Source organism: Chlamydotis macqueenii, chromosome W (assembly GCF_036417535.1).
Source record: "Chlamydotis macqueenii isolate bChlMac1 chromosome W, bChlMac1.mat, whole genome shotgun sequence".
Lineage (NCBI taxonomy): Eukaryota > Metazoa > Chordata > Aves > Otidiformes > Otididae > Chlamydotis > Chlamydotis macqueenii.
This window is the reverse complement of record NC_141592.1, coordinates 51,014,075-51,032,314: the sequence shown is the minus strand read 5'-3', so window position 1 is coordinate 51,032,314 and position 18,240 is coordinate 51,014,075. Positions and strand designations below refer to the sequence as shown.

Sequence of the window (18,240 nt, the reverse complement as noted above, 5' to 3'; positions counted from 1 at the left end):
TCCTTGAGGAGTTCTGTGATCCAGTACTTCAGCACTTGTTTAAATAGATTAAACCTTAGGTCAGGCACTACTACAGTTTACTTTTTGTCAGAGTAGGCCAGTACTTTATCACAGGACTGGACCCATTGTGTATGTCTTGAGGGCTGGGGCTGAATTAGTTGTTCTGATTTAGCAGAAATGTTCTCCAGGTCATAGCCTAAGCACCCTGGTGTCTGTTCTCATAACTTCAAATTTTAATAATTTTAATGAAAACTACTTAAATTTATTTTTATTTATTTTTAAACACAAATTTAAAGATTGATCACCTGCTATGTAGCTGTTGATTTAATTTTGCACATATTTGTTGTACTATGCATGTTTATCTGTGCCAGTTATGTTGAAAGGTCCTTGGTAGATTGTTTGTGATTTTAAAAGGAAAATGAGCTGTGCAATTAAGTCATGCTGTGTAAGTAATTGTCTACTTCCAGTACTTGTAAAGTTTTGATACAATTTGTGTTTGAGTATCTCATGATCTTGGTAAAGTATTTCTCATACTGGTCTCTCTGAGGTAACGATTATTCCCATTTTATAGATGAGGAGTTCAAGCAGATCAAGTAACGTGTGTTGTGCGATTTTATATACTACTTATACAGAACTTGCTTAGTATAACTTGCTTAACATTAGTAGCTAAATTTGCTGAAGCCTTAGGCCACAAGCTGTGAACTTTCACCTATATATGCTGAACTTTTACCTAGTTAAGTAAAAGAAGGCCCCAGAGCTGGTTCGAGCTGGAAGATAAGGAACCAAGGAAGGTTGCTACAATTATCAGCTGATGCAGCAACCTTAGAGATAAGAAAAGAAATGGCCTGTCTAGAGACAATGAAGGGACTCAATGAAGAACAGGAAGACACCAGACCCTAATATTACTATTGGTCCAAACTGTTGTGTGAGGGGTGGGGAACTTAGATTATAAGGGTATAATTTTTAACATCTTTGTCAGCAACATGATAGTGGGATAGAGTGCATCTTCAGCAAGTTTGCAGATGACACCAAGCTGCATGGTGCCGTCGACACGCTGGAGGGGAGGGATGCCATCCAGAGGGACCTGGACAGGCTGGAGAGGTGGGCCCGTGCCAACCTCATGAAGTTCAACAAGTGCAAGGTCCTGCATGTGGTTTGGAGCAATCCCAAGCACAAATACAGGCTGGGCGGGGAATGGATTGACAGCAGCCCTGAGGAGAGGGACTTGGGAGTGATGGTGGACGAGAAGATCAACATGAGCAGGCAATGCGCCCTTGCGGCCCAGAAAGCCAACCGCATCCTGGGCTACATCAAGAGGAGTGTGGCCAGCAGGTCGAGGGAGGTGATTCTCCCCCTCTACTCTGCTCTGGTGAGACCCCACCTGGAGTACTGCTTCCAGTTCTGGAGCCCCCAACAAAAGAAGGACATGGACCTGTTGGAGGGAGTCCAGAGGAGGGCCACAAAGATGATAAGAGGGCTGGAGCACCTTTCCTATGAGGACAGGCTGAGAGAGTTGGGGCTGTTCAGCCTGGAGAAGAGGAGGCTCTGGGGAGACCTGATAGCGGCCTTCCAGTACCTCAAGGGGGCTTATAGGAAAGACGGGGAGAAACTCTTTAGCATGGCCTGTTGTGATAGGATGACGGGTAATGGTTTTAAAATAGAGGGAGGTAGATTTAGATTAGATATTAGGAAAAAAATTTTTGCAGTGAGGATGGTAGAACACAGGAACAGGTTGCCTAGAGAGGTGGTGGATGCCCCATCCCTGGAACCATTCAAGGCCAGGTTGGATGAGGCTCTGAGCAACCTGATCTAGTTGGGAATGTCCCTGCTCCTTGCAGGGGGGTTGGACTAGATGACCTTTGAAGGTCCCTTCCAACCCAAACTATTCTATGATTCTAATTCCTCAGAGATTTCTTTGTTCAGGATCCCTCTTCGGAGGCACACAGTTCAAGCTGCTCTGCATGTTGGATAAATAAACCACTTACTTGCTTAGCAGATTGGCAAGTCATCCTCCTCAAGCGGGAACCCCTAGGGCCAAGCCCTGTTGAGGGTGGCGTAATTCCTGCGGGTGGTGTAATTCCCTCAACAGTCTGTGCTAGAGCTGGAAATTCGTCCTGATGCCTCTAAATCCTTGGCTGGCAGCCTAACCACTTAGGCTTCAGTTCCTCTAAGATACAGGCACCCTAAGCTGTGTTTAAGCCCTGTGATATGCTGTAAGAAACAATATAGCTTTTGGCTTCTTATCTTTCTGTTATTTCATGGCACTCAGTATTGAGGGTCTGCAGAGGGGCGATCAGATCTCATTGCGAAGAGCCTGCTGAAATCCTTGCATGGCCTGGAAGCTACATGGACTGTGCATCTCTCCTTCGTGCACTTTTAAGATGAAATAGGGGTTTTCCTAAGAAGGGGAAAACAGGAAAAAAAAAAAAGGGAGATGTGAAGCAGCTGAGTGGGAGCAGAGAGGGGGAGGCGTGAGCCTCGTGGGCCTTGCAGGCCTCACCCTCTGGCCTCCCGCCGGGCAGCCGACTGGGCCCAACTCGGCCCGGCCCGGCTGCAAGAAGTAGAGAGGAGATGAGAAGTGAATGAGATGTAAAAAGGATCCTGAGAGACATCTACCAGCCTGTTGTGAGGAACGGCTGCAGATGCCAAGGTCAGTTCAGAAGGAGGGGGAGGAGTAATGTGGCTCCTGGCCAAGATTCTCCTGCAGCCTGTGCTGACGACCATGGTGGAGCAGGTTGTCCCCCTGCAGCCCATGGAGGTCCACGGAGGAGCAGAGATCCACCTGCAGCCTGTGAAGGACCCCGTACCGGGGGAGGTGGATGCCTGAAGGCAGCTGTGGCCCGTGGAGGGCCCGCTGGGACAGCTGTTCTGAAGGGACTGCACCCCGTGGAAGAGATGACCCATGCCGGAGCAGTTCCACGAAGGACTGTGGCGTAGGGGTGGGACCCCACAACGGAGCAGGGGAGGAATGTGAGGAGTTCTTCCCCCGACAATGAAGCAGCAGTGTAAAACAACGTATGATGAACTGACCGCGACCCCCATTCCCTTTCCCCCCCCCCTGTGCCGCTCAGGAGGGGAAGGTAGTATAGATAATGTTAAGCCTGGGAAGAGGGAGGTGTGGGGGGAGGCTATTTTGTTCCCTGTCTCATTCTCCTGCTAGTTTTAGAAATAAATGAGTATTTTTCCCCAAGTCGAGTCTGTTTTGCCCATAACGGTAACTTTAAGGATTTCTCCCCGTCCTTATCTCAAACCTTGAACCGTTTTTTTCTTATATTATCTCCCCCTGTTCTCTCAGAGGGTGGGGGGAGTGAGAGAGAGAGACTGCGTAGTCTGGTCCTGATCGGGGCTGAACTACGACAGGGTTGCAGTTATAATTTATAATTAAATAAATTTCCAACATTGTCCATTTATTCTACCTTTTAAAAAATATTTTTTTCTATCTTAATGATTACAGTACTTAAGATTTTGTGAATAAAGAACTGCCTCAGTTGCACAGGAATGTGTTCACTTATCCTGTTAAATGTGGGTTTTTTTGGTGTTCTTTGAATTGATCTCTGTTATCCTCTGGTGCTGCAGCTGTTCCTAAAGAAGGATGTGCCATTTCTTGAATAGTAGCTTGCATAATGTTGAGAAGGGGGAAAGTGATACAATTCCACATTAAAGCAATTGTTGCTCATGAGAGTTTATTACATACAATCTTTAATCCTATTATGTGAAATGATATGGTTATAAAGAGTGTAAGATTTATTTTCTTTCAGTTAAAACATGAAAAGCATAATTTGCCTCACTTAAAAAATAAAACCCCTCCAAACACATGCACACTTCTAATATGTTTTTTTGTACAAATAGTCACAATGAGCTTGATTGCTTAAGGCTACATTACGTGTGCTCAGTCAGCCTGTTAGCTAACTAACTGGAGTGGTACCTCATGAGCAGAGCACAATCCTGCAGTGTGTGAAAAGGATTTGACCTGACAATTTTACAGTTGTGCAACACATGGAGGCTTAGAGCAACAAAAAAAGGGCACGATTGACTGCATGGCAGACACCTTTGCTGTTCCTGCTGCCTCTGTGGAGAAAAATGTGTAATGCTCTTGTCAAGGAAAACTGAAATGCTATTTTCTCTCCCATGCATTACTCAAGAGAGTGTCTAGATGTGGAGCCATCTGTATTTTTAATTTTTTAAAGGCAGTGACAAACCAGTTGTATTTTTATGATGGAATTCTATTAATTTATTACCATTGGAAGCCATTTTATTTGTCTTTGCTTACTTTGTTACTTTACTTTGTTACTTTGCCTTTTAAAATGAAGATGCTTGCATTTTGAACTGTTAGAATACTCTTATGCTCTGCTGTAGATTGGAATGGGACTTCTCCAACCTAAAGAGATCTCAGTCTTCCTCCAGAACATATTGAACTTATGAACTTGTGGTAGCTCATGCTTATGAGAGTTTGGGCTGTAGCTTGAAAGGGGCTGAGGGGTCTGTATCTGTGTATAGTTCTATAGACCTGGAAGAGCCATAGCTGAAGAACACTCAGTGGATTCCGGGAGCTCTTGTTCATCTTAACTTGACACTGCTTTGACAAGGAGAACTTGCATCAGAGAGCTTTCAAGGAGCTATTGCCACTATGGTTGGTCTTCAGTGCTTTAGTTTTTGGCTTGTGACCTTATTTCAAGTGTCTCTTTAGTCTGTTGTGGGCTCTTGTTTTTAATAAGCTTGTAGCATCTCCTTTTCACAGTTGAAGTGCTTTTGGAAACAACCAGCTGGTAGACACGCTAACTGGCCAGTTGTAGAGAAAAGTTCTGAACAGTGCTTCTGTTTCTTCAGAGATGGATTTCAATGCAAAGTCTCCAAAATAAATGAACTCCTCCTTCCTGTTGTTATATTTTGGGCTGTTTACTTTTTATTTGTTTAATCTGTGGCTTCAAAAACATCAGCTGGGAGGGATATAACTGAGCCTGCTACCTCAAGGCAGCATGTGGTCTATTGTAAATGTGCTGCAAACAGGGAGGTTGTGAGTTGGAAATCTGACATGTTTGGGTCTAGAGTGATCTATGGGCTAAACCCTTCCTTTTCTGCTTATAAACACAGATTGTATGTATCATTTTACAAACTGAATGTTAATAGGCACCATCCTAATGCCTGGATCATTTCTCCTTTCTGTCTTGGACATAGAGAGTTCTAGAGAGCAGCAGAAGAGGGTGTTCAACAGTCGTAGTTACATGTTTAGTAGGCATATGTGATAAACTATGCATCATATCTCTCAAGCTACCTGCAGTAATAATGTTGCTTATTTCTCAAGATGATGGCATTCCCTGTGGATATGTTGAACAGTTACAATCATGAGGACTTGAAGAGTTCTGCAGAGGACTACTTGTCTTATCTTCGGTGTGGGGATCCAAATTGTCCTGAATTCTTGTCCCTGCCAGACCACGGCAAAGTAAGAACCAGTAAATACCTTAGTCCCGGTTTTCTTGATATATTTGTAGATTTAAAATATTTTAAATATCCAGTCCATAACTATTGAATTACATCATTATTTTTGCAAAGCTTTTATATTTTCCAAATTCCTGTTTGTGTGTTAAGCTCTACTTTTTTTTTCATTCTGTAATTGGGTTTAAATTTGGGCGTCAGTGACTATTTGCTGCTTCTAGGCAATGGATCTGTATGCATTAAGTAATTTAAAAAAAAACACCTTAAAATCTCAACTGATGAGTCAAACTCTTTCCTAAAAACACTAACTCACGTAGTCACAAAAATCTGTCATCGTAACTAAGGGGTTCATGATTTACTGAAGCTGACTGACTCTTTTTGTATCTCAGTCCTTCAGTGATCTTCTTGGTTGGGTTCAATGCTTGATCAGCAAGTTTCACTAATTTTAAAAGTGATTCTTTTCTTTTTATCTGAAATATTCCCTGCTGTAGTTGGGAGTTCTAGTAGAGACTGGCTGTGACACTTCATGTTTTAAACACTTATCCCTTGAGTGATAAATTAGTCAATGTTGGTTCTGTCTAGATTAGCATTTCTAATAGAACTAGTACCAATAAAAGCAATGGTGTGTAAATTTAATAAAAAATAAGTGTTCTATGAGAACAAAAGGTCAGTGCTGCAGATTCCTTGGCAGAAGCAGTGTTGAGTATTTTCCTGCATTTCTGCAGGTGATATATGCCTAAATATTTGTCTATATTAACATCATTGTTTGTAGCATAGCATATCATAATCTTCTTAAATTGGGTAAACAAGTCTATTTACCACACCATTGATGCCTGTCTAGTTTTTATACATTAGTTAAATATTGAAAATGTGTGAATGTATATATCAAAGTGCATTTTCACAAAGGTCCTCAACTCCTGAAAGATGGATTTGACCCTTCTCACGTTGTTCCTAAGGGAAAGTCAAGCGGACAAATTTAGAATTTCTAAATTGTGTGCAATTTAAGGGAAGAAAACCCTTTTGAATCCAACCTTCCCAGTTTGACATGCTAGAGCTCATGTTAACAAACAGCAATTTTGCTGTGCCAGTTTGTTTCTGTGCCTGACTGCCTGCCTCGTTCTTCTGTCAGCTTTGACAGCTTGTGTAGCTGGGGCAGTTGAAGTCATCATACTGCTGGCTCTTTGCACACCTTACTTCAGTTGTGCACATAAATGCGAACTACTGACAGCAGAGAGCTGTAACAGTATAAATTGCTGTAGCTAAATCTGCTACAGCTTGAGAGTCAGCTCTCTATAATGTAGTCTGTCTTTAGGACCAAAATGTCTGAAGTAAGGGCCAAGATCTGATACTAGTCTTTTACAGTTAACTGTTAAGCACTCAGCTTTCAACATTCATCTTGCTTACCCTGCTAAACATTCTCTGTATATTTTACTAATGTTATATTAGCGAGAGACTACTTAAGTATTTACATTCTTGTTTCAGATTCCTATTAGTTTGTCAACTGTGGGCTTTGTTCCTCTTTATGGTGGAGAGCAGACACACAAAGTTCTTGCTTTGTTTGCACCAGAGGACTCAATCACAGGTTTCATTTTAAGATTCCAATCTCTATGTGTGTTGCTGTTTCTTATTTTCTGTAACAAATACATGTAACCAGACCCTTACTCATTCCATACTAGTATAGCTCATAACTTTGCCACTTTTACATTTGTTGTTCACTGCCTTCTTGTTCTCATACTATTCTTGTTGTGGATTCATATACACAAGTGATAAAACTTTGCTTGCTAATCAGAGTAGAACTAGACCCACTGAATTCAGAAGATACGTAGCAAAATAACATGGTGGTCATCTGAATCCAAGTACATGTGTCTCTTGATTGTTTTATGTACACCTCACCTCTCCAAAAGGAATTTATTGAACATTTGTAGAATCTATTTATTTGCCCATTAATTTAGATGTTGTTTATTAGGAGTGATTGATCAGCATCAAGTGTAAATTTGTCTTTACTTTCAGGTTCTAACATAGCTCTGGCCAAGGTGACATCTCACTGGTTTTTGGGTTTGTTTGGTTTTTTTTTTCTCCCTTCCTTTCCAGTCCTTCATGTTTCCTTCTCTTTCCATATAATGCCATGTATATGATTGCTAAGTTTGCCACAAATGCCCGTGGATCAAACTCTTCCTGATTGCTAATTACATGACCATCAGCCTTTTTACATTAATCTGGCTTCCTAAAACTTGCACAGTTTCAATATCAATATCCATTAACAACCCAAAACTAAAATACATGTATGAATGAGACTCTTCTTAGCAGGCTCAGTTTTTAGTGGAAGGAGGTATTAGAGCACAGTGACACAGTTCCTGTATGTTATGCTGCACAAAATCTGCATTTGGTTTTATTGTTCTCAGTTCTCAAACAAGTTATGGACTAGGGAGTGTTTGTGGTGAGTTGACCTTGGCTGGCTGCCAGATGCCCACCAAGTTGCTCTATTATTCCCCCTCCTCAGCTGGACAGGGGGAGAAAAATATGACAAAAGGCTTGTGGGTCAAGATAAGGACAGGGAGATCACTCAGCAATTACTGTCACGGGCAAAAACCAGACTCAATTAAGGAAAATTAATTTAATTTATTACCAATCAAATCAGAGTAGACTAATGAGAAAAAACCAAATTTTAAAACACTTTACTCCCATTCTTCATTTCTTCATGGGCTTAACTTCACTCTCAATTTCTCTGCCTCCTCCCCCTGAGAGGTAGAGGTGGGATAGGGAATGGGGGTTGCAGTCAATTCATCACACATCATCTCTGCTGCTCCATCCTCCTCACACTCTTCCCCTGCTCCAGCGTGGGGTCCCACCCACAGGAGACAGTCCTCCACAAACTTCTCCAGCATGGGTCCTTCCCATAGGGTACAGTCTCTCAGGAACAGACTGCTCCAGCATGGGTCCCCCATGGGGTCACGTCCTGCCAGGAGCCTGCTCCAGTGTGGGCTCTCCATGGGATCACAGCCTCCTTTGGGTGCATCCACCTGCTCTGGCATGGGATCCTTCATGGGCTGCAGGTGGATCTCTACTCCACCATCAACCTTCATGGGCTGTAGAGGAACAATCTGCTTCACCATGGGCTACAAGGGAATCTCTGCTCTGGTGCCTGGAGCACCTCCCCCACCTCCTACTTCACTGACCTTGGTGTCTGCAGAGTTGTTTCTCTCACATATTCTCACTCCTCTCCTCTGACTGCTGTTGAGCAGCAATTTTTCCTTCTTCTTAAATATATTATCACAGAGGCACTACCACTGTTGCTAATTGGCTCAGCTTTGGCCAGCGGCGAATCCATCTTGGAGCCAGCTGGCATCGGCTCTATCAGACATGGAGGAAACTTCTAGCAGCTTCTCACAGAAGCCACCCCTGTAAACCCCCCTGCTACCAAAACCTTGCCACACAAACCCAATACAGCATTGCATATGGGGAGTGCGGGAGATATATAGCACCACATATGTTGTGGTAAGGTAGTAAGAGCTACATTAGTATAGTGCCAACTAGAAGATGCTTAACTTGGTGACTACAGTGTTATTCCTAATTGTTTAGCGGCTTTAATGAATATGTTTCTTTTTGGAATGGTAGGAATCACTAACTTTTTATTTCCCCTTGTTTCTTTCAAGCTGTAGCCCTGTATCTTGCTGACCAGTGGTGGTCAATTGATGACATTGTGAGAACATCTGTCCCTTCTAGAGACGGGCTTCAAAAGGTAAACTGCTCCAACATTCACCGAGCAATTATTCTTAGCCTTCAAAATAATGGCGAGTAATGGCAAATAGCTTGTGTATGAGATGTTACATGTTTTCATTTCATTCAAAAATGAGTTAGCTATCTCATGTCAAGGTCAATGGGAATAGAGGAAATAGTTACTAGGGGGAAGGGTTATGAAGATAATGTCTAGAGAAAGAGGGACTCTTGTACAGTACCTTCATATGCAAGCTGTTTAGATGTTAATGATGGTAAAAATAGCTTTTTCTTACTCTTTAGAACATGGTATTTCACAGAATCATGGAATAGTTTGGGTTGGAAGGGACACTTAAAGGTCATCTAGTCCAATTTGCTCGGCAAGGAGCAGGGACATCTTCAACTAGATCAGGTTGCTCAGAGCCCCGTCCAACCTGGCCTTGAATGTTTCCAGGGATGGGACATCCACCACCTGTCTAGGCAACCTGTTCCAGTGTTCCACCACCCTCATTGTAAAAAAATATTTCCTAATATCTAATCTGAATCTACCTCCCTCTATTTTAAAACCATTACCCGTCATCCTATCACAACAGGCCCTACTGAAGAGTTTCTCCCTGTCTTTCCTATAAGCCCCCTTTAGGTACTGGAAGGCCGCTATAAGGTCTCCCCGGAGCCTCCTCTTCTCCAGGCTGAACAGCCCCAACTCTCTCAGCCTGTCCTCATAGGAGAGGTGCTCCAGCCCTCTTATCATCTTCATGGCCCTCCTCTGGACCCTCTCCAACTGGTCCATGTCCTTCTTATGTTGAGGGCTCCAGAGCTGGACGCAGTACTCCAGGTGGGGTCTCACCAGAAGAGAGTAGAGGGGGAGAATCACCTCCCTCGACCTGCTGGCCACGCTCCTCTTGATGCAGCCCAGGATGCAGTTGGCTTTCTGGGCTACAGGCATGCATTGCCTGCTCATGTTGAGCTTCTTGTCCACCAGCACTCCCAAGTCCTTCTCAGGGCTGCTGTCAATCCATTCTCCGCCCAGCCTGTATTTGTGCCTGGGATTGCCCTGGCCCACATGCAGGACCTTGCACTTGGCCTGGTTGAACTTCATGAGGTTGGCACGGGCCCACCTCTCCAGCCTGTCAAGGTCCCTCTGGATGGCATCCCTTTCCCTCCACTGTGTCGACGGCACCACACAGCTTGGTGTCATCGGCGAACTTGCTGAGGGTGCATTCTATCCCACTATCATGTCACTGACAAAGATGTTAAACAAGGCTGGGCCCAATATCGACCCTTGAGGGACGCCACTCGTGACCGGTCTCCATCTGGACATTGAGCTGTTGACCACCACTCTCTGAGTGCGGCCATCCAGCCAATTCCTTATCCACCGAGTGGTCCGTCCATCAAACCCATGTCTCTCTAGTTTAGAGAGAAGGATGTCATGCGGGACAGTGTCAAATGCCTTGCACAAATCCAGGTAGATGATATCCGTTGCTCGTCCCTTGTCCACCAATGCTGTCACCCTGTCATAGAAGGCCACCAAATTGGTGAGGCATAGAAGGCCACCAAATTGGTCAGGCATGATCTGCCCTTAGTGAAGCCATGTTGGCTGTTACCAACCACCTCCTTGCTCTCCATGTGCCTTAGCATGGTTTCCAGGAGAATCTGCTCCATGACCTTGCCAGGCACAGAGGTGAGGCTGACCAGCCTGTAGTTCCCTGGGTCCTCCTTTTTAAAAATGGCGGTTATGTTTCCCCTCTTCCAGTCATTGGGGACCTCACCAGACTGCCACGACTTCTCAAATACAATGGCCAGCGGCTTGTCAACTTCATCCGCCAGTTCCCTCAGAACCCGCAAATGCATCTCATCGGGTCCCATGGACTTGTGCACTTTCAGGTTCCTTAGATGTTTCCAAACCTGCTCTTCCCGTATAGTGGGCGGTTCTTCATCCTCCCAGTCCCTGCCTTTGCCTTCTGTGGCTTGGGTGACGTGGCTAGAGCCCTTATCCATGAAGACTGAGGTAAGAAAGTCATTGAGTACCTCAGCCTTCTCCATGTCCCAGGTAACCAGGTCACCCGTTTCCTTCCGGAGGGGGCCTACATTTTCCCTGGTCTTCCTTTTATCCCTGACATACCTGAAGAAGCTTTTCCTGTTGCCCTGGACGTCCCTGGCCAGATTCAGTTCTGTCAGGACTTTAGCCTGCCTTACCTGATCCCTTGCCGCTCGGACAACCTCTCCGTAATCCTCCCATGCTACCTGCCCTTGCTTCCACTGTCTGTAGGCTTCCTTTTTGTTTTTAAGTTGGTCCAGGAGCTCCTTGTTCATCCATGCAGGCCTCCTGGTGTTTTTTGCTGACTTCTTCTTTGCTGGGATGCATCACTCCTGAGCTTGGAGGAGGTGCTCCTTGAATATCAATCAACTTTCCTGGGCCCCTCTTCCCTGTAGGGCTGTATCCCATGGCACTTTACCCATCAGGTCCCTGAAGAGGCCAAAGTCTGCCCTCCTGAAGTCCAGGGTAGAGAGCTTGCTGCACAGCCTCCTCCCTGCCCTAAGGATCTTGAACTCCACCATTACATGGTCACTGCAGCCAAGGCTGCCCTTGAGTTTCACATCCCCCACCAGCCCCTGCCTGTTGGCGAGAACGAGGTTGAGCATGGCACCCCTCCTCGTTGGCTCCTCTATCACTTCCAGGAGAAAGTTGTCATCCACACATTCCAGGAACCTCCTGGACTGCCTGTGCCCTGCTGTGTTGTCCCTCCAACAGATGTCAGGGTGGCTCAAGTCCCCCATGAGGACCAAGGCTTGTGACCGTGAGGCTGCTCCTGTTTGCTTGTAGAGGGCTTCGTCTGCTCTGTCCTCCTGGCCAGGTGGCCTGTAGCACACCCCCACCCTCATGTCCCCTGTCCCTGCCTTTCCTCTAATCCTGACCCATAAGCTCTCTGTCAGCTCCTTCCTCCATCCCCAGGTGGAGCTCCATGCACTCCAGTTGGTTGCTGACATAGAGGGCGACACCCCCTCCTCATCTCCCCTGTCTGTCCTTCCTAAAGAGCCTGTATCCCTCCATCCCAATACTCCAGTCATAGGAGTAATCCCACTACATCTCCGTGATGCCAACTAGATCGTAGCCCTGCATGGTTTCTCCATTCTTCCTTCACAGTGCGTAGGATCGTGGTGAACTTAAATTTCGTTTGTAAAAGGAACCTTGCGGAACAGAGAAAATGATATTGATTTCCTTGTTTCATGCCACAGAAACTGTTGTAACTAGTTCTTCCACTGCATCATGTCCTGTTGTGTTGCCACTCTATCAGCGGTGATTGAGTGTGCCAAGTCCTGCTACCCAGTGAGGCTCATCATTTCTTCTTTGTAGGACTCCAGTTACTGGCTAGCCTGAAAAATCTGAAGCTGGCATACTGCTGTTGTACGTGGTGAATGTTTCTTAAATCCAAAAATAGTTTTGAGTTAAAATCAAAACATTACCCCCTCTACCCTACTTCCAGCACTTCTCTCAGCTTTTACACATTGGATTGGGAGTGACACTGAAGTTGTGAAATATCCTCTGTCTGTGGTAGTGCTTTATACTTAACCTATTGCTGTGGCTTCAGAGCATCTCCTAGGCCTCAAACAAACCCCAGAGCTTCATCCTGCTTTAGCACTTACAACTTCTCTTGACTCCGTCTGCAGCTGTGTTAGCTGGCGACTTTGAAAAATAAGGTCCCTGATGTGCGAGTATCAACTAAACTGACCACTCTTCTAAAATGTTTTTCTGTGTTTCCTTAGGTGAAGTCTGTTGGAGAGAGGGTGGTTCTCTATGTTCTGAATCGAATTATCTATCGGAAACAAGAAATAGAAAGAAATGAGGTTCCATTTCTCTGTCACGGTAGCAACGACTATGCTAAGATCATGTGGAAAAAAGGAGAGGCTATTGGGTTCTATTCTGTTAAACCTACAGGTAAAACACTTGTGTATTATGGGATTCGAGGGGGATAGAAGGGGGGATACGGAGCTTATTTGAAGAATATTGTTTAGTAGACTTTACAAGCCTTGCAGGCCTAGTGACTTGGTGTTCCCTTGAATTCATAAGAAGTCAGATTGCAGTTAAAGTTTCTGGCTTAAATGCTTATGTCCTTTAGTAATCTAATAAAGTTTTTAGATTTAATCATATACTGCAAAATAGTTTTAAAATTGTAGAAATTAGGTATACCTGAGAACTTTTAAAAATTCTTATTTATTTATTTATTCTGTACAACAATTGTTTATTGTTAGATTGGGCTATGCTTGGGGGTTTTTTTTTGGGGTTTTTTTTTTTGTTGCTTCTTTTTTTTTACCTAGCTCTAAAATGCAGAGCTCCTGTTTATCTAAAAATATTGTAGAATCAGATGTCATTATCACTAAAATATTTTACAGCATTACAACATAGAAACTTTGCTCACAGGCACAAGATTCAGCTATACTTGGTTGTAACAAAAAGAGATTCCCTTTCCTTCCTGTTGTGGTTTTGTTTAGTGAGGGGGGGCCTAAGGTGGTAGCTTCTGTAGGAAAATGCTAGAAGTCGCTCCCCATTGTTCAGTGGACTTGGCTGGGCCTAGGGCGGAACCGCTGCTGGCCAAGGCCGAGCCAATTGGTAGCAGAATGTTCCCTGATAACGCCTCTGTGATAATGTATTTAAGAAGGGGAAAGCAGAAGAAAAAAAAAGAGAGAAGAGAAGATGTGAAGAAACTGAGCGGGGGCAGAGGCGCAGAGGGGTAGGTGCAGGCCTCATGGGCCTTGCGGGCCTCACCCTCTGGCCTCTCGCCTGGCGGCCATCTGGGCCTGACTTGGCCCAGCCCGGCTGCAAGAAGCGGAGAGGAGATGAGATGGATGATGTGAAAAGATTCTGAGAGGCATCTGCCAGCATATTGTGATGAACTTTTCTTGTGAAAGGAACAGCTGCAGATGCCAAGGTCAGTTCAGAAGGAGGGGGAGGAGTAATGCGGCTCCTGGCCAAGATTCCCCTGCAGCCTGTGGTGATGACCATGGTGGAGCAGGTTGTCCCCCTGCAGCCCATGGAAGTCCACAGAGGAGCAGAGATCCACCTGGAGCCCATGAAGGACCCCACATCGGGGGAGGTGGATGCCTGAAGGAGGCTGTGGCCCGTGGAGGGCCCTCTGGGGCAGCCGTTCTGGAGAGACTGCACCCCGTGGAAGAGATGACCCACGCCGGAGCAGTTTCACGAAGGACTGTGGCCCGTGGGAGGGACCCCACGATGGAGCAGGGGAGGAATGTGAGGAGTTCTTCCCCCGACCATGAAGCAGTGGCGTAAAACAACTCGTGATGAACTGACTGCAATCCCCATTCCCTCTTCCCCCCTGTGCCGCTCAGGAGGGGAAGGTAGTAGAGATAATGTTAAGCCTGGGAAGAGGGAGGGGTGGGGGGAGGTTATCTTGTTCTCTGTCTCATTATCCTGCTGTTTGTAGTAATAAGTGAATAGTTTTCCCCAAGTCGAGTCTGTTTTGCCCGTAACGGTAACTTTAAGGATTTCTCCCTGTCCTTATCTCAAGCCTTGAACTGTTTTTCTTATATTATCTCTCCATATTCTCTTGGAGGGTGGGGGGAGTGAGAGAGAAACTGCATAGTCTGGTCCCGATTGGGACAACACTTCCACACATGCATTCCCTCAGAGATTACAGTTTAGCTAGCAGGTTTATGTCATTAATGGTACAGATTTTCTGGTTTTTTTTTTCTAAAACTTTATACTTTCCCTTTAGTGATTTTGGACTTGTGTTTTTCAATTTTTGCTGAATAGCATTTGGTATTTGAGTATGCTGTTTAGTATGTTTGATAGCACTTGGTAGAACTAAGTGTAGAACTTTTGGATCAAGAAGAAACAATCTGTCATTTTTGTTTTATCTCTAGAGGGGGTTAATGAATTGAAGATTAATGATAGTACTAGAGGCTCACTGGAGACTTCCCCCATCTGACATACATATATGCCTTTGCAAACTGTTAAAAATACAGTAGTAAGTTGTCTGGATCACTGACCTAATCTGGTCTAGCAATCAAGATAGGAAAGCAACCAGCTAATTTATTCTGATTGTCTTCGTTATCTTTTTGTGGTGTGGGGTTTTTTTTTTTTGGTTTTTAAGAAATTATGCATTGCTTAATGTGTATAATTCTCAGTATTGTTTTTAATGTAAAAAATGCTGTAGTATAGTGGTCACAATCATAGAATCATTTAGGTTGGAAAAGACCTTTAAGATCGAGTTCAAGCAGAAACCTAATACTGCCAAGTCCACCACTGAACCATGTCCTTAAGTGTCATGTCTACATGTCTTATGAATACCTCCAGGGATGGTGACTCAACTGTTTCCCTGGGCAGCCTGTTCCAATGCTTGATAACCCTTTTGGTGAATAAATTTTTCCTAATATCCAATCTAAACCTCCCCTGGCTCAACTTTGAGGCCTTTTCCTCTTGTCCTATCACTTGATACTTGGGAGAAGAGACCAACACCCACCTCATTACAGCCTCCTTTCAGGTAGTTGTGGAGAGCAATAAGGTCTCTTCTCAGCCTCCTTTTCTCCAGGCTAAACAACCCCAGTTCCCTCAGCTGCTCCTCATAAGAATTGTTCTCTAGACCCTTCATCAGCTTTGTTGCCCTTCTCTGGACACACTCCAGAACCTCAATGTCTTTCTTGTAGTGAGTGGCACAAAACTGCACACAGTATTCGAGGTGCAGTCTTACCAGTGCCGAGTACAGGGGCACAATCACTTCCCTACTCCTGCTGGCCACACTGTTCCTGATACAAGCCAGGATGCTGTTGGCCTTCTTGGCCACCTGGGCTCACTGCTGGTTCATATTTAGCCAGCTGTCGACCACCACTCCCAGGTCTTTTTCCGCCATGCAGTTTTCCAGCTGCTCTTCCCCAAGCCTGTAGCGTTGCATGGGGTTGTTGTGACCCAAGTGCAGGACCTGGCACTTGGCCTTGTTGAACCTCATACAATTGGCCTTGGCCCATCGATCCAGTCTGTCCAGATCCTTCTGTAGAGCCTTTCTACCCTCAAGTGGATCAACATTCCTGCACAACTGGGTGGTGTGTGCAAATGGATGGGCCCATGTAAACCTCATGAAGTTCAACCAGGCCAAGTGCAAGGTCCCGCACGTGGGTCAGGGCAATCCCAGGCACAAATACAGGCTGGGTGGAGAACGGATCGAGAGCAGCCCTGAGGAGAGGGAGACTCCGGGGAGGCTTTATAGTGGCCTTCCAGTACCTAAAGGGGGCCTACAGGAAAGACAGGGAGAAACTCTTTAGCACGGCCTGTTGTGATAGGATGACGGGTAATGGTTTTAAAATAGAAGGAGGTAGATTCAGATTAGATATTAGGAAAAATTTTTTTACAATGAGGGTGGTGGAACACTGGAACAGGTTCCCCAGAGAGGTGGTAGATGCCCCATCCCTGGAAACATTCAAGGCCAGGTTGGATGAAGCTCTGAGCAACCTGATCTAGTTGGAGATGTCTCTGCATGAAGGTTGGACTAGATGACCTTTAAAGGTCCCTTCCAACTCTAGTGATTCTGTGATTCTAACTTACTGAGAGTGCACTCAATCCCCTCGTCCAGATCATTGATAAAGATATTTGTGGTGGTTTAGCCCTCATCACCACACAGTTTCTCACTCACCCTCCCCTTACCCAGTAGGATAGGGGAGAGAAACTGGGAAGAAAGGAAAACTCATGGGTTGAGATGAAGACAGATTACTAAAAGAGCAAAGGAAAATTACAGTAACAACAAAATATAAGGATATTAATATATACAAAATGAGCAATGTACAATTTCTCACCACCCAATGTCTGAATGACCGATACAGCCCGTCCCGAGCAGCAATCACGGAATTGACACCGAGCAGCAAGCAAAGGAGCGAAAGCGAGCCAGTAAGGTAGAGGGAATGATGCCAGCAAGCGAGAGAGATGACAAGGTGGATGGAAAGGTGTCGTAGTTCAGCCCTGATCGGGACCAGACTACACAGTCTCTCTCTCACTCCCCCCACCCTCCGAGAGAACAGGGAGAGAAAATATAAGAAAAACGGCTCGAGGTTTGAGATAAGGACAGAGAGAAATCCTTAAAGTTACCGTCACGGGCAAAACAGACTCGACTTGGGGAAAACTATTCATTTATTACTACAAATAGCAGGATAATGAGACAGAGAACAAGATAACCTCCCTCCACCCCTCCATCTTCCCAGGCTTAACATTATCTCTACCACCTTCCCCTCCTGAGCGGCACAGTGGGGAAGAGGGAATGGGGGTTGCGGTCAGTTCATCATACGTTGTTTTACGCCGCTGCTTCATTGTCGGGGGAAGAACTCCTCACATTCCTCCCCTGCTCCGTTGTGGGGTCCCACCCCTACGCCACAGTCCTTCGTGGAACTGCTCCGGCGTGGGTCATCTCTTCCACACGGTGCAGTCCCTTCAGAACAGCTGTCCCAGCGGGCCCTCCACAGGCCACAGCCGCCTTCAGGCATCCACCTCCCCCGGTGTGGGGTCCTTCACGGGCTCCAAGTGGATCTCTGCTCCTCCGTGGACCTCCATGGGCTGCAGGGGGACAACCTGCTCCACCATGGTTGTCACCACAGGCTGCAGGGGAATCTTGGCCAGGAGCCGCATTACTCCTCCCCCTCCTTCTGAACTGACCTTGGCGTCTGCAGCCGTTCCTCACAACAGGCTGGCAGATGTCTCTCAGGATCTTTTTTACATCCTATTCACTTCTCATCTCCTCTCCACTTCTTGCAGTTGGGCTGGGCCGAGTCGGGCCCAGTCGGCTGCCTGGCGAGAGGCCAGAGGGTGAGGCCTGCAAGGCCCATGAGGCCTGCACCTCCCCCTCTGCGCCTCTGCCCCTGCTCAGCTTCTTCACATCTTCTCTCCTCTTTTTTTTTCCTGTTTTCCCCTTCTTAAATACGTTATCACAGAGGCGTTATCAGGGAACATTCTGCTACCAATTGGCTCGGCCTTGGCCAGCAGCAGGTCCGCCCTAGGCCCGGCTGAGTCCACTGAACAAAGGGGAGCGACTTCTAGCAGTTTCCTACAGAAGCTACCACCTTAGGCCCCCCCTCATTAACAAAACCAGAACATTC

The 18,240-nt window shown here is 45.7% G+C and overlaps 1 protein-coding gene across 2 annotated transcripts in view; it reads left to right on the top strand.

Annotated features, from left to right (window-relative positions):
• Nucleotides 1-5,302: 5,302 nt before the first annotated feature.
• LOC147596792 (soluble lamin-associated protein of 75 kDa-like) overlaps nucleotides 5,303-18,240 on the top strand; it is a 39,647-nt gene continuing 26,709 nt past the window's right edge. Inside the window, exons 1-4 of one of the 2 annotated variants that reach the window (XM_086769535.1) lie at nucleotides 5,303-5,440; nucleotides 6,916-7,015; nucleotides 9,087-9,172; nucleotides 12,913-13,084. In XM_086769535.1, coding sequence (XP_086625661.1) covers nucleotides 5,303-5,440; nucleotides 6,916-7,015; nucleotides 9,087-9,172; nucleotides 12,913-13,084 — 496 coding nt within the window. The remainder of the gene's footprint in view (nucleotides 5,441-6,915; nucleotides 7,016-9,086; nucleotides 9,173-12,912; nucleotides 13,085-18,240) is intronic. The other variant, XM_086769536.1, reaches the window with a different exon arrangement.